At 45.5% G+C, this 14,534-nt stretch overlaps 1 protein-coding gene across 3 annotated transcripts; it reads right to left on the bottom strand.

Moving 5' to 3' along the window:
* Positions 1-293: 293 nt before the first annotated feature.
* DIPK1C (divergent protein kinase domain 1C) lies at positions 294-13,479 on the bottom strand. Of its 3 annotated transcripts, XR_004060539.1 has the most exons (5): positions 13,255-13,479; positions 7,506-8,183; positions 3,504-3,668; positions 934-1,460; positions 294-615 (listed from the first exon to the last, which is right to left on the bottom strand). XR_004060539.1 is itself a non-coding variant. In XM_030944154.1 (4 exons), the coding sequence occupies exons 1-4, from the start codon at positions 13,385-13,387 to the stop codon at positions 1,245-1,247; spliced, it is 1,233 nt and encodes a 410-aa protein (XP_030800014.1). In that variant the 5' UTR covers positions 13,388-13,479; the 3' UTR covers positions 294-1,244. The 3 variants fall into 3 exon arrangements, 2 of the variants coding, with proteins under 2 accessions (XP_030800014.1, XP_030800013.1); XM_030944154.1 differs by having other exon boundaries at positions 294-1,460; positions 7,506-8,224; XM_030944153.1 differs by having other exon boundaries at positions 294-1,460.
* Positions 13,480-14,534: the final 1,055 nt, after the last annotated feature.

Raw genomic sequence — 14,534 nt, 5'->3', positions numbered from 1 at the left:
GAGCTAGGTTTTAAGGGGTCAAGGTCTCCTCAACAGCTCCCATTTTTCTGGTCACAGGCAGTCTTTACTTTAAAGAACCACTCCAGAAATGGAAAGTTTATTCTAATTAGTGCTCACAGGCTTCACAGCTGCCGTAAGGCTGAGGGACATAAAGATGGAGCAGATTAAGTGTTGGTACATGTCTCACATCCACAAACCAGTCTCAGCAGTCTTAAAATTAATTCCTCCAACTGAGGGCTGCCATAGGCTGCTAGGATTCCTGTTTGTGGGGTATTTGAAAGGCAAAGTTAATGTTTTTAAGTTAATCTAGAGATCTTTATTTGCGTAACTGATTGCAAGATAATGAATTTGTACAAAAAATTTTCCTATTGTTAATTAAGAAAATACCATGGAAGAAAACTCCGCATCTGGATATTGTTCTGTGCAAAGGACAGATTGTTGACATTCCTGGGCAATTCTGCTCTCTGGCAAAGGAGTGCTTCTTATCAAGTGCTCTGATGTACAAGTGCCTGAGGGCTTGTTCACATGGGAAAATCCAGTAGCATTATTCATACCTCTTCACTGCAGAATATGAGTACCCACATGGGAGCTCAGCAGGGGTATAATTATTTTGCCCTAGAAAAGTCCAAAGTACCTTTATATAATTTTTCCCCAAAATAGTCAGCAATGGCACAGGTAATGCAATGGCCCAGAGAAAATGCATTTGGGGCCATCAGGAAGGATTGCTTAGTGCAAAAGCAACTCTTTCCTTGTGTGACAGCACATTTCCCTGTTTGAGATCCCCCCCTCTTTTTTTCCTCACACAAAATGCTCTGTATCTACTGTAAAAACCCACCCCATTTGACAGAGAAACTAAAACAAACACCATGCACGTACTTATTCACACCCACCCACCCATTCTTTTAATTACTGATCAAGTTTTGCTGCACTTACACTTTTCTTCTGTCAGTGCATCCTCTGAGCACCACACACAGACAGATGCTGTCTGAGCAGTGACTGCAGCCCAGAAGGATGTGCTGTATGCTGATGGAGAGGGGTAGTGCTTCCTCAGGAGAACAAGCAAGAACAGAATCCAAGTAATGTAAAGCAATTTAACATTTTGGAGGATATTATCAGGACGTGCTGCACCTGCAGCTATGAACTTCATTTGCATAGCAGAAAAGCAATCTCTGTGCTGTAAAATCCAGGGTTAGGAGGGATGGCAGAGAGACTGGGTGTGGCCTTTGCAGTTCTGCCCTTTGTGCCTACTCTGGCCCTTGCAGCTCTCGCTGGGTGACCCTCAGCAGGTGGTAGAGCTCCGAGAGGGATTTCAGAGCCCTCTGGTGCCCCATGGCACCCGTGTGCCCCGGCTGAGCACACTCCTGCACGGCTTTCTGCAGCTGCAGCTGCAGGGGCAGGGAGACCAGCGCTCCTCTGAGACTTGGGGAAAACCAGCGACGGAATATCTTGTCACAAATGACCTGGGCAAAGAAAAAAGAGCAGTGTCACAGACATATTTTATGAAAAATCCTTTCATTAGGATCTTTTTTCCTGAGAAGCTGAGAAGCTTCAGCTTCTCCATGTTTTGCTGCTTTGGAATGTGATATGGAGTATTGTTTACCCAGCATGTGAAATTGTTTTTGCTTGATGACCAATGACAGCCACCTGTGTCGAGGCTGTGAGCAGTCACAAGATTTTATTATCATTCCTTTCTATTCCTTGCTGGCCTTCTGATGAAATCCTTTCTTCTATTCTTTTAGTCTAGTTTTAATATAATATCTATCATAAAATAATAAATCAGCCTTCTGAAACATGGAACCAAGATTCTCATCTCTTCCTGTGTTGGGATTGCCTGCAAATTCAACAGAGCAGATCATTGTGTTTCAGGAGCTACCACTAATGCCCTGCTGCTTCCCTGGGACTATAGCAAAATGTCATCTGAATCCAAAGTGCCTTTAGCCATTCAAAGAGGGAGATATAGGAAAGGAGTATCCATAAAGGCAATGTTCCAGCTAAGGGATGGCCCTTCTCAGGCTGCTTCTGCACTTCACACATCTTAGGAGTGGCTGGGGGGGCTGGGGTTGTTTAGTTTGGGAAAGGGGATGCTGAGGGAGGACCTTATAGCCCTCTATATGTACCTGAAAGGAGGTTGTAGTCAGGTGAAGATCAGCCTCTGCTCCCAGGTCACAAGCAATACAAGGGTAAATGACTCAAGTTGTGCCAGGGGAGGTTTAGATTGGATATTAGGAAAAATTTCTTTACCAAAATGGTTGTCAAGCATTGGAACAAGCTGCCCAAGGAATTAGATGAGTTATTTTCTCTGGAATATTTAAAAGATGTGTAGATGTGACACTAGAGGAATGATCTATTGATGGACTTGGCAGTGTTGAGTTAACAGTTGTACTTGATGACCTTAAAGGTGTTTTCCAACCTAAATAATCCTATGATTCTGCATAACGAGTGGTGAGGGTGAGGGGGTGAGAGAAGCAGGCAAAAGGCCAACAAGCTACAACCCCCCCAGCCTTTCTGGGGGTGTGTAGCTTGTTTTTTGCCAGTGCCTCCCACCAACACAAACTGGGTGAGCTATAAGACACCTCATCCCAAAGCCAAGAACCCCATGGACACCCATTTCCAGTACACCCCCACACACTACATCTGTAGAGTGGAGAATCACAACCACTGCTTACACTTGGACAGCCTCAACTTTCACAGAATCACAGCATCACCAAGGTTGGAAAAGACTTTTAAGATAATTGAGTCCAAGTGTCAATTCAGCACTGCCAAGTCTATCACTAAATCATGTCCCAAGTGCCACATCTACAAGTTTTTTTTAACACTTAGGGACAGTGATTCCACCATTTCCCTGGGCAGCCTTTTCCAATGCTTGACACCACTCTTTCAGGAATTTTTCCTCATATTCAACCTAAATCCTCCCTGGTGCAATTTGGTGTCATTTTGTCTTGTCCTACTACTTGTTACTTGGGAGAAAAGATGCACCTCACTGCACCCTCCTTTCAGGTAGTTACCAAGAGCAATAAGATGTCCCTGAGCCTCCTTTTTTCCAGCCTAAACATCTCCAGCTCCCTCAGCCACTCCTTGCAAGACTTGTGCTCCAGACCCTTCATCACTCCATTGCCCTTCTCTGGACATTCTCCAGCACCTCAATGTCTTTGTTGAAGTGAGGGGCCCAGAAATGAATACAGCATTTGAAGTGCAACTCAAGAATGTGAGTTTACTGTCAGTGGAGACAGGGAGTGCTAATCCCCTGCCCCTGCTTACTCTGCTCTCCTTTCTGTGTTACTGGGCTAACACCTATGGAAAATCATGGCAAATAAACACTATATAGAGAGAATATAAAGATCTGGTTGTGTGCCCCAAAATGAGATTTCTGAACAGGACACTTACATGGACACATTTAAAAACCTGACTGTCTTCATCTCACAGTCTCCTTGTACATACCATGCATTTTATAACCAGTGTGATTTTAAAAGGAATGGATGCATAAAACAGCTGTGTCTACTCACTTGCAAGTTGTTATTGGCTCTCTGTGCTCCACATTTTCTGATTTTCAGATTGCATTTTGAAAAGCAATCAAAGAAATTACAGTCTTCATCTCCTGTGCACTTCTGTTCCAGGATGTCCCTCATTTTGGGTTCAAAAAAGGCCATATCCACATCAATGGCCACCACCTGTGAATCAAAACATCCCATCAGATCTGGCACAGCACAGCCTCTGGGACAGGGCTGAGCAGGCATTCTTTGCTGCTGGCTTTGGGAAATGCTGTGCTGAGAGCATCTGCTGGTGGGGAACTGGGATCACAGGAGCTTTATTTCACTTAACTGAGACACACTAACCTTATAAACACCACTTTTTAAACAAAACCAGCCAATGCTTATGAAACCAGGAGTGGAAAAATTATTTGTGAACAACAACCATCCCTGGGGTCAATTGGATTGATTCACCTTAAAGTGGACCTATCCAATCTGAAGATGGATTTACTTGCTGGTGCAGCAGATGCAGATGGCACCTCAACCTCTCAATTACATGATGGTGCACAATTACCCATGGGCCAGACTGTGTCATTTAGAACTCAGCATTCAGACTAAACCCCTGACTTTGCCACTGCGGAGAGGAGCAGTAGGATGTGCAAGGATAGCTGCACCTGGTACAGCTCCTGCAAACCTGTCCTTGCATTCTGTGGGCTTGAGTCTGTTCAGCTGCAGGAGCAGAGCCCTGACTTTGCTGAAAGCTGGGTCTGGCTTTGTGCAGTCTTCTTTGCTATGGTTCGACACATTTATTGTGCACAGTTCTTGTTCTTATAGTCCGAAATATGTCCTGTAACAGAGTCCAGCCAGAAGCTGGTCACAGCAGTAAAAATCTGAGTGAAAGGGGTCAGTCCCTTTCCTCCCCCTGGCAGGAGGCTCTCAGATGCAGCACACAGTGTTGGCAGAAGTGCTGCCCGTGCTGGGGGTAAGACCTCTCTGGAAGCCAAGGGCTGTGGGCTCAGTTTCTGCCAGTGCCACTCCACCCCTGAATGCTTCAGTTAAAGAAATCACAGCAATACAGAGGGAAAGGAAAGGAAAGGAAAGGAAAGGAAAGGAAAGGAAAGGAAAGGAAAGGAAAGGAAAGGAAAGGAAAGGAAAGGAAAGGAAAGGAAAGGAAAGGAAAGGAAAGGAAAGGAAAAGGAAAAGGAAAGGAAAGGAAAGGAAAGGAAAGGAAAGGAAAGGAAAGGAAAAGGAAAGGAAAGGAAAGGAAAGGAAAGGAAAGGAAAGGAAAGGAAAGGAAAGGAAAGGAAAGGAAAGGAAAGGAAAGGAAAGGAAAGGAAAGGAAAGGAAAGGAAAGGAAAGGAAAGGAAAGGAAAGGAAAGGAAAGGAAAAGAGAAGAAAAGAGAAGAAAAGAGAAGAAAAGAGAAGAAAAGAGGAGAAAAGAGGAGAAAAGAGAAAAGAGAAAAGAGAAAAGAGAAGAGAAGAGAAGAGAAGAGAAGAGAAGAGAAGAGAAGAGAAGAGAAGAGAAGAGAAGAGAAGAGAAGAGAAGAGAAGAGAAGAGAAGAGAAGAGAAGAGAAGAGAAGAGAAGAGAAGAGAAGAGAAGAGAAGAGAAGAGAAGAGAAGAGAAGAGAAGAGAAGAGAAGAGAAAAGAAGAAAAGAAAAGAAAAGAAAAGAAAAAAAAGAAAAGAAAAGAAAAGAAAAGAAAAGAAAAAAAAAAGAGCAAAGCAGAGTTACTTGGGCTCAAATGATATAGTTTTATTTTTCAGATTCGACCTCCCAAGTAACAGGAGAAGATGAACAGTGTGACTGGAACAGCAACTGGATCAACCCCAGGAACTAAAGATGTCTGGTTTGGTAGAAGGCCAAATAAACCTTCCACAGGCAAAATAAAGAACAGAATCTAATCTTCATTTTGTTCTACTCCTTTTTCCATAGGGAAAATTCTTACAGAGATGAGGCATATCTTAAAAACATAAGTATTTTTAAGCATTTTGGAGAGCTCTATAATGATAATGTAGCCTAAGGAATTTTACATGTTTGGACAGGAAAATTTTTAAATTTTTTTTTTGGTTCTTTACTTCCTAAAACTTTCTGTGGTTTTGCTGTTCGCTTCTTTGGAGAAGAGACAGTGGAAGAAGTGCAGAGTTTCCCCAGTTTCAGCATCACTGTTCCACCTCCCAGATGGGGTCTTTGCCAGCACATTTGACAATCTACATTGCTCCACTAGGAAAAACAGCCCCAGTTCCCTGGCTGCCAAAGGGTTCAGTGACTTCACTGAAATTCTTTTACAAAAATGTGTGGGCATCCAGCTAGACCCTGTGAAGACACATCTGGCTGACACTCTGCCTGTAAACAGCTATGTTTTGGTGGGCTTTTCTATGATCAGAGCTGATGAAAAAAGTACCCAAGGAAATAGAGGAAGGACCCAACTTGGCTCATGACTGGATTTAAAGTCATGTTTAATGTCCTGTAATTTTTCCAGGTTTCTCTGAAGTATTGGCGAAAGAGGAAGCTCTCCCAGAGCACTGTGCATTCATCTAAACCTCCTTCTAACTCTGTACCTTATGTGGCTCCATGGCAGCTTAAATTTCTCCTGGACGATCTACCAGACAGCTCCTCTCTGTGCTGCAGGAAAGCATGTGAAGGCTAGAGGCTTATCCCCACCACATGAAAATAATCCTCAAAGTAAAACTATTGCATTCCAAGTACGTTTCTTTGGGCATTAGAAGTCTCATTACTCGAATGAGGAATAGTGGTACAATTGTGAGGTTTTTTATTATCCTATACAAGAAACCAGCAAGTGAAAAAGTTGCTTAAAACAAACAGAAGAGACAAAAAAGAGGATGCATTGCTGGAAGATCCTGGCAAAGCAAGCCTCACCAGAAGGACTCAGAAGAGAAGACACATCCAGTATTCATCCCCTTTCCCTAAATGGAATCTATGTTCCCGTAAGTAGGTCGTGAAACAGATGCTCTGGCCTGTGCTCAGCCACAGGCAGCCACAGCCCTGTGTAACTGAGGAAGATGGGCAAAGCCTGCCTTGAGGAATTCCTGCTTTGCCTAAATAGTGGTACAGCTTGCTTTAGTTTCTTGCTGTAGCTCCTCACCCATTCCCTGCTCAGCTGCTGTATTGCACCTGAATAAACAATGGGAGGGGAGGGAAGGGTGAAGGGGAAACACTCTAATTGCTCTTAATGGCTCTATGTTTAGGTAGTGTTTGTCTAGTACTCCGAAGATACAAGTGTTCCATTAACACTCAGTGAGTACTAAAAATAAAGTCCCTGAAAATGCTTTACATTCGCTCAGAGTGCAGAAACTCCACGGATGACACTGCAAATTGAGGGCCTAGTTCAAACACTCACTGCAAGATACCTCCAATCTGTAGACAAAATTCCAACCAAAACCAGAGGAATTTCTGTGCATAGAACAAATGTGAGCTGCACTACTACTTAGAAAATATAACAGCTATCAGGTCTGAGTTACAGCTGCACCATGAGAAGTCAAAGAGTGACAGTAGCAAGGAGTTTCGTGTTGCTGTCATTGCATAATTTCCAGACCAGGTAAGCTGACCACCGAAGCACAAATATGTGAGTTTGGATGTGGGGAGTTGTCCTTGTGTCAGACTGTGAATTCAGCCTTAGCTTTCAAATTCATAGTTTTTTCATTTCAGCATCACTACCAGAAATATGACTCAAATTACAGCTTCGTTTTAGAGCTTTTGAATTCCCCTTGTCTCCAGGAGGCATCTCTCACCACATCCAAGGGACCTTGCACTGGTGCCTTTGAAGAAGTGATACAAAACAGAAGTGAGCAAGAAGTTTTCAAAATAAGCAGCAGGATTTAGTGCTCCAAAAATGTGGCTGTACACATTACAGCGAGGAAAAGCAGCAGAGAATCTCCCTTGATGCTTGTAAATTCATTAGCTTTGCAAAAACTTAGCCAAAAGCTGTACAAGGAGGGAAGTGTCATTTTTACAGTCACTTTCAGATTAGAATTTGACCTCAAGTTCCTGAGGTCCACCACCCCAAAGGCCCAACTTACCGTGAGATCGTGCCTGATAGCGAAGTTTTCTGGTTTGATGTCGCACAGGTGAAGGCGGTGAGAGAAATCATTATCAAAGTGCTGCACCATGTCCAGAAAGCTGAGTGCAATGTCAATGATGGCTCTCACCCTGCTTCTGTGGCCAGTAAGGGAGGGGCCCATCACGTTTTCCAAGGGAAAAAGAGTTTTGTGCCAGGCATGTCCAGCTGTGAGATACTCCACAGCATAAAAGTGTCCACAAGAGCCAATAATTCGTAGCACATGTTTGCTGAAGTCCTGCAGCAAACTGAAGTAGATATATTCTTCCTGCTGGAGCAAGGACCACATGCTGGCCACCTGTGCTTTCCAACGTGGTCCCTTCTTCCTTGTCCACAGGGGCCCCATGGTATTGTTAGACAGTTCTAGCCCCAGGGCATTTTTGACCTCCAAAGCCACCATAAGCAGAAGCTCTGTTTCAGGGATATCCTGTGTTTCCACCTCCTCTAGCATACTGAGGTGCTGGTAGCTTGAAAAGCTTTCTTTTTTAGATTTCAGTATGATGGGCTGGCCTCTCCAATCAGCCTGGATGACCTTCTTACCTCTGTCATAGTAAAGGCAGTGTTTGTACACCAGCTTCTGCGCCACACACAGGTCTTCACAGAGGTCCCCAGTCAGGGCTCCGCTGCTGTAGTCGAGGCACTGGAGTGAAAGAGCAGAATATTCATAGCAGAACCATACCCCTATGGACCATGCAGAAGAAAGACAAATAATGAGCACCAGTCCTAATCTTGAGAGGATTGCAGCAGTCATGGAACTACAAACACACACCTACAACTCTTGGGTCATTCAATGGTTTTTCAGAAGTCTCTAGAGATCTATTATTAGGAGAAGAGTTTTCCTTCAAAACAGGGATTATGGGGATGGTAAAGGGCAAGCTTTTCAGGGACAAGGAAAGGGACTGGATGACCTGTCAATCTGAAACTTTTTACACATATGAGTTCAGTGGGACAAACTCTAAACACTTGGGCTGTGCTGTGTATGATTATGGGGTGTAACTCTTTAAGGCACGCGGTAATGCAGCACTTCTCTGGAAGGTTCAGGGCAGCATAGCTTAGACGTTGCCACTAAAACTAAAGGAAAACTCATGTGTAGCTGGATTTCTGGGACATTCCACAGCTCTGCATGTTTCAGCCTCGCACTCAACATACTGTGAAGAAGCTGTGATAAACTCCTCCTGTATCACAAGAAAACACAGAGGTTTCATTTAATGAGTTTTGGACCAAGAACTTTCAGAATTTTTGAGTATGTAAATGCTGCAGAACACAATGACTCTCCAGGGTTTATATGTAGTTATCAGAAGTGACATTTTAATATTAATTGCTTCAATATTTAATCTTTATTAACTGGAAAGAAATCAGTCTTTGGAAACAAGGGAACTGCTGCTTGATAGTTAAGTGGTCAATGGAAATTAGTGCAAGAACAGTAAGGATTCCCTCACCAGTTCTTCTCTCAAGCCAGAATTTCTATAATATCATTTCCAAAAGTGGAGGCAGTTGATGTATTCCTATGGTCATCCAGAAGTGCAGCTGTAGGGACTGCTTTGGGTCCCTCAGTAGAGGGGATGATCAGAGGTCTGTGGTGAAAGGGGAATAGAGGGGATGGTGTAGAAAGCCAAACATCTGTGAGGCAGCTTGACAGTGTCATCCACCTCCATTGCTTTCTGGCATTTGAACCTTCATTTAAACGAACTGGCAGGTCCCCCCTGCACGTGCAGAACTTGCAGTGGCCACCTGAGCCCCACCTCAGTTGTGACTGGCTGTTACACGAGGAACGTGACCATAGCATTCAAGCAATGTATTTTCTTGGGACAGTCCCTGAGGTGTGCACATCAGAGGAATATGTTCTGATGCCAAGCAACACTTAGAGTCCAGCCTTAAGCAACACACCAGGGAATGGGTGGAGGATTAAGTCCAGAATCCAAGAATGGTGATCAGTTGACAGAAACAGGTCACTGAGGGCAGTTCAGAGAGACATAAAATTTATTTATATTCTGATGTTCCCACAGCCAAAGTGGGAATACTCAGTGCCAGCAAGGAGAGTCAGGTAGGCAAATTCTTGCATGAGTGACTGGACACTGAGTCCATGCATGGACATACACATCTGCATTCTCATCCACACCAGGATGACTAAAGAGATTCACTCAGACTTCTGAGACTAACTCAGACTCAGATCTGCAGACTACAGAGCATGCAGATCAATGTTCTTGCTTTTGAAAATTTACTCCTACTAATGTAATACAATTTTACTCTACCTTTTTCAGTAGGAAATGTAGTTTTCTCAACAAAAGTAGGTTAGCAGTTCTTACCATCTGGAGCTCTAAGCAATTTTAGAAAGAAAATTACAAACAGAAGGAATTTTTCAGGGTTTCTTTGGATTGTAAGTATAAGCACATTTAAAACTCTATTGACAGATCACAATCTAATTCTCTTCTTGTACAGTAAGAGAAGATAGGACTTAGTCATGTAATTGGGTTCACATGGGTGGACACTTGCCCCTGTGGACAATTTTACTGTGGTTCATTCTTAGAGGGTTCACATGCACATGGACTTCTGGCATCTAAAAGAACACATGCCCATGACCTGTAGCCAAACATGTCAAGGCACAGCTTATTTTCCTGTGTTGACATCACGTCATTCTTAATGGCATTAGTGAAAAAAAAGTCGTTGTGAAAAAAGAAGAGTCAGATTTCACAGGCAGAGGAGACAGGTCCCTTTTGAACCTCGTTGCTATTTAGGACTTTTCTGCTGTTTTTTCAGTTGAAGCTATAATTATTTGATTATTAACCTAGTATCTGACAAACAGTGTTGGATCAAATTCTTCTTACAATGAACTTGTGCAGTGTTTTGCAAACTGGGATCTGTGAAAGAGGACTTGACCAAAGAGCTGTGGTCTCACAGTGATGAAACACAGATCAGCCTTCAGAAGTGCATTCTCAGCTGGTCACAAAGGCAAGCAAGGCTTTCAAAAAGACTTCCTCAAGGAAGCAATCAAGAAGATTGAACCATTTCCTATCAGCCTTTTAGGCACAGTTTGCACTGGTAGTTCATCTTGTAGCAATTATTTGACCCTTACATCCATTCTAAACACATAGTTTTACAGGACAGTCTTCCATCATATTGCCATGGCTTGTACTGTTGTGCTCCCCAGTGTACTAGCCTGCATTTTATAGTATTAAAACACAAATTTGGTGGACTGAAAGCATTTAAGCAGGTAATATGGATTACCCTGCCATGACACAATGGACCATTTATTATTTACCAAGACAGGAAGTTTTCCACTAACTTCAGACTTCACTGTACAAGACTGTCCATCATCCTGCTGATAAAAGGAAAAATCAATTCCCTAAAGAAATATTTCAGAAATGGTCCTCCAACCTAACTGCCATCCCTGTCTTAATGACTGAAGTTTGAGATCTGTTGATGAGACAGTTTTAAATTGACCTAGTGATCGACCTTTGAAAGCCACAGATTCTTCTTTCAGTGCCAGATACTTAAAACTAAAATATGAAAGTGCTACTAAGCCAAAATCCTTATAAAGAAGCAGCTGTACTACACAAAAAATGCACACACAAGCACAGCTTGGGCTCATTCATATGTATCTTATTAAAATTGGCTACATAATTTTTTATTGTCTTCAGTGGACTTATCAAGATAAGTTTAAAAAGCTGGGTTTAAATTAATGTAAAATCTTAAATTAATGTAAACCTTGCTAAGGATTTAAATAAATTTAAATAACTCACTGTACCACCATCAGTGCCCTGAAACTGATGTTTTGCCTAGTTAGCTACTACTTCTGTGTAAATGCAATACAGAGCCAGGTTTGGAAGGCTTCAGAATTAATTGATTTCTCCAGAGGGAACAGAAATCGATTGCTATGGCTTAGTGTGTTCAGTGTGAATGAAGATGAGACTGGCATTAGGAAAGAGCAAGGGGAGAGCTTTTTCTGAGTTAAAGTTGGTCTCTGCAAATTGCCCAGTGCTATATTAGCCTTCTCAGTGCAGTACACAGCTGCACAGATCTATGTCTTACTCAGAATAAGGAAATAAAACCTTCAGAAATGCCACTTGAAAGGGCATTTGCACACACTTCCTTAAAATATCTCATCTCCTACTGAGAGAGATGACTAGTAAATTAGTTTTCCTTAGAAGTTGATTTTTGCTTAATAGAAGGTGTGAGACTCAAGCTATCAGGTTATTTGTTTCACAGATCAGTTGCACTTTCTGTAACTGTGAAACTCCTGTTAAGTTCAGAAGATGCAGAAAAACATATTCCGGGGCGGATGAAGACAAGTTCATTTTCTAATTATTCCACTAGAAGGGCAAGCCCTTTCTAACGTCATCTGGGAAAACTGTTGCTTACAAACCTTAACGATACTACTGATGATTCACCTACTCACAGTCAAGCACAGCGATCTCAGCTCCTCTTCCTCTGCAAGGAGGGTCTGAACATGGGCTGTCTCAGGGATAGAGACAACTTTGCAGTCTTGCGACTGCAATCTGATCCCTGTGCTTTTGAAGCCTTGCCTTTGACGCTTTCCAAACTGAAGAACAGCAACAAGTCTCTGTCCATCTGTTTATTGGTGACTGCGATGGCAAGGACCTGGACCTCCCTGAGCTTGGCAGCTCCGTGCACCTCCGTATCTCAGTGTTATTCCCGAGCACGTAAGGATGAGGCAGGAATCATTCCTACAGCTGCAAACCTGAGCTCAGCCCTACTTCCATCTGGCTCCTGAGGTACTGAAACTGGAACTCACTGCCATTAAACACATGCCATCAGGACCGCTGCCTACATTTGCTTTTCCTTCATTATACAGAATTAAGGGAAATCTATGATCAGTTTTTGCTTGCTTGCAGTGATAGATTATTCAATTCCCACTAGGATTCCTCCTTTGCCATCTAACCACTGGCACTACAGATACCCTGACTAAGAAACAAAATTGAACTAAAAGCATTAACCCACGCTGCTCCTCTTCTCAAAGTGTTTCCTACACAATCCTAAATCTGTTCATTATTATTTTTAAGAGAAACTTTACTGAATATTTGCAAATCCTTTATTGAATTTTAACCACATTTTACATACCAGCCCCCACCAGACCATAAAGGAAGAAACACAAGCTGCCTGGCACTTCCGAAAGACGACTTTTGTACGAACAGCTTTTCGGCTAAAAACAAACAAAAACTCCCAAACATCCGGAGGAAGGCTTTCCTCCTCTTCGGAGCGCTCGGCTCAGGCAGCGCACCCGCATCGCACGCCCGGGATCCGGCCCGCCGCCTGCACCTGACCTCGCCCCGGGATGGGAGGCAGGAAGGGAGGGAAGGAGCTAGGGAGGCAGGGAGGGAGGGAAGGAGGTAGAGAGGCAGGCAATGAAGGAAGGAGACAGGGAGGCAGGGAGGGAGGGAGGCAGGGAGGGGAGGAAGGAGGTAGGGAGGCAGGGAGGGAGGGAAGGAGGTAGAGAGGCAGGGAGGTAGGGAGATAGGGAAGGAGGTAGAGAGGCAGGGAGGTAGGGAGATAGGGAAGGAGGTAGGGAGGCAGGGAGGTAGGGAGGGAGGCAGCCGCCCGCCCGTGCGCCTCAGGGGCGCCGGCGATGCGGCACCTCCGGCGGCCGGAGCCGGGCAGGGCGCTCCGAGAGCAGCACCGACGGACCGACCGCCCACTCCTCGTCCCGCCGGGCAGCCCTTGGGAGATGCCCCGCGTCCCGCCGGGGCACGTACCAGCCTGGCCAGGATCCGGTGGCTTTTCTCGTCCGTGCAGCTGTCGGAGAAGACGCTCCTGTGGAGGAGGAACAGCGCAGCGCTCACCAGCACCCAGCAGGCAGCCCAGAGGAGGAGCAGCAGCAGGGCGCATCGCCGCCAGATTTTGAGCCGCAGCCGCTTGAAGCCCGGGATGCCCCTCATCGCCGCGCCGGGGCTGCGCTGCGCTGGGGCGGCCGCTCCAGCCGCGGCGGCCCCGAGCGAGCGGCGGCGGGGCCGGGGGAGCCGCGCTGCGCCCCCCGCACGCCCGTCCCACTCCCGCCGCCCCCGCCGGGCTGCCCCGGGCCCGGCCCGCTCCCGCCCCCTGCCCGGGCCGGGGCTGCCCCGGCGGAGCCCCGAGCGCCCCTTTTGAATTTTAGCCACGTAGTTCCGCCGGCTTTTGTCTGCGCTCCCCTGTGCCAAGCGGCCCCTGCAGCCACTTGGCGGCTGCTGCCCGCGCCCCCCGCCTCTCCTCCGCGAGTTTCTCACCCGAGAATAAAAGGAGTTTGAAGGGTGATGAATGCTGCTCTGGGAACCCTTTGCAAGAGGCAGCCTGGAGACGGACAGGTCCCTCTGGTGAAAGCTTCGTGTCCCGACAAACGGGAAAAGGAATAAAAAGTTGTCATTTATTCTGGAGTAACTTCTCAGTTTTATCCTCCCGGAGCTAATGGAGGGAGAGAGAGAAGCGACTCAGACGCCCTTTCAGTAACGCAGCCCCCAGCGCCCCCGCGGTGGGTCGCCCCTTGGCTCCCCTTGGCTCCCCCAGCCGCAGCGGCGGGGCGCAGGCTGGCCCCCGCCAGCACCCCCGGGTCCTGCCTCCCTCGGGAGCGGCCACTGGGGATACGTTGCCAAAACAGGCAGGGTGTACTGGGTCCCAGGATGCTGGTGTCGACAGATTGCCTCCCTGGCCTCTCGTTGTCTCCCTGTAGCTGTGTCCCTGTTATGGCGTGGTCAGCTCCACCGGACAGCCTCTATTTGACTTCGTTAACCTTTCTGAGAGGTCAAAGACTCAGACGTTTGTTCCCGTGCAGCAAGGAAGATCCTGGCATCCTTTCCTCACTCCAGGCGCAGATGTTCACTGTCACTGTTCACAGAGCTCGGTTCAGTGATACATGTTCTTAGAATCATGTCTAACTTAATGAGAAATGCTTCCTTGACAAGTCTTTAAAAAGAAAGATGTCTCTGATTGATATGATCGAATTTTATCTCTCAGAACAGCAAGGCAAGAACACAGGTGCAGCCTGTGTTATCCACACCTTTTA

The sequence above is a fragment of the Camarhynchus parvulus genome, chromosome 2 (genome assembly GCF_901933205.1).
Source record: "Camarhynchus parvulus chromosome 2, STF_HiC, whole genome shotgun sequence".
Taxonomy (NCBI): Eukaryota; Metazoa; Chordata; class Aves; order Passeriformes; family Thraupidae; genus Camarhynchus; species Camarhynchus parvulus.
Note: the sequence above shows the minus strand (reverse complement) of the source record. Positions and strands in the feature narration are given on the sequence as shown.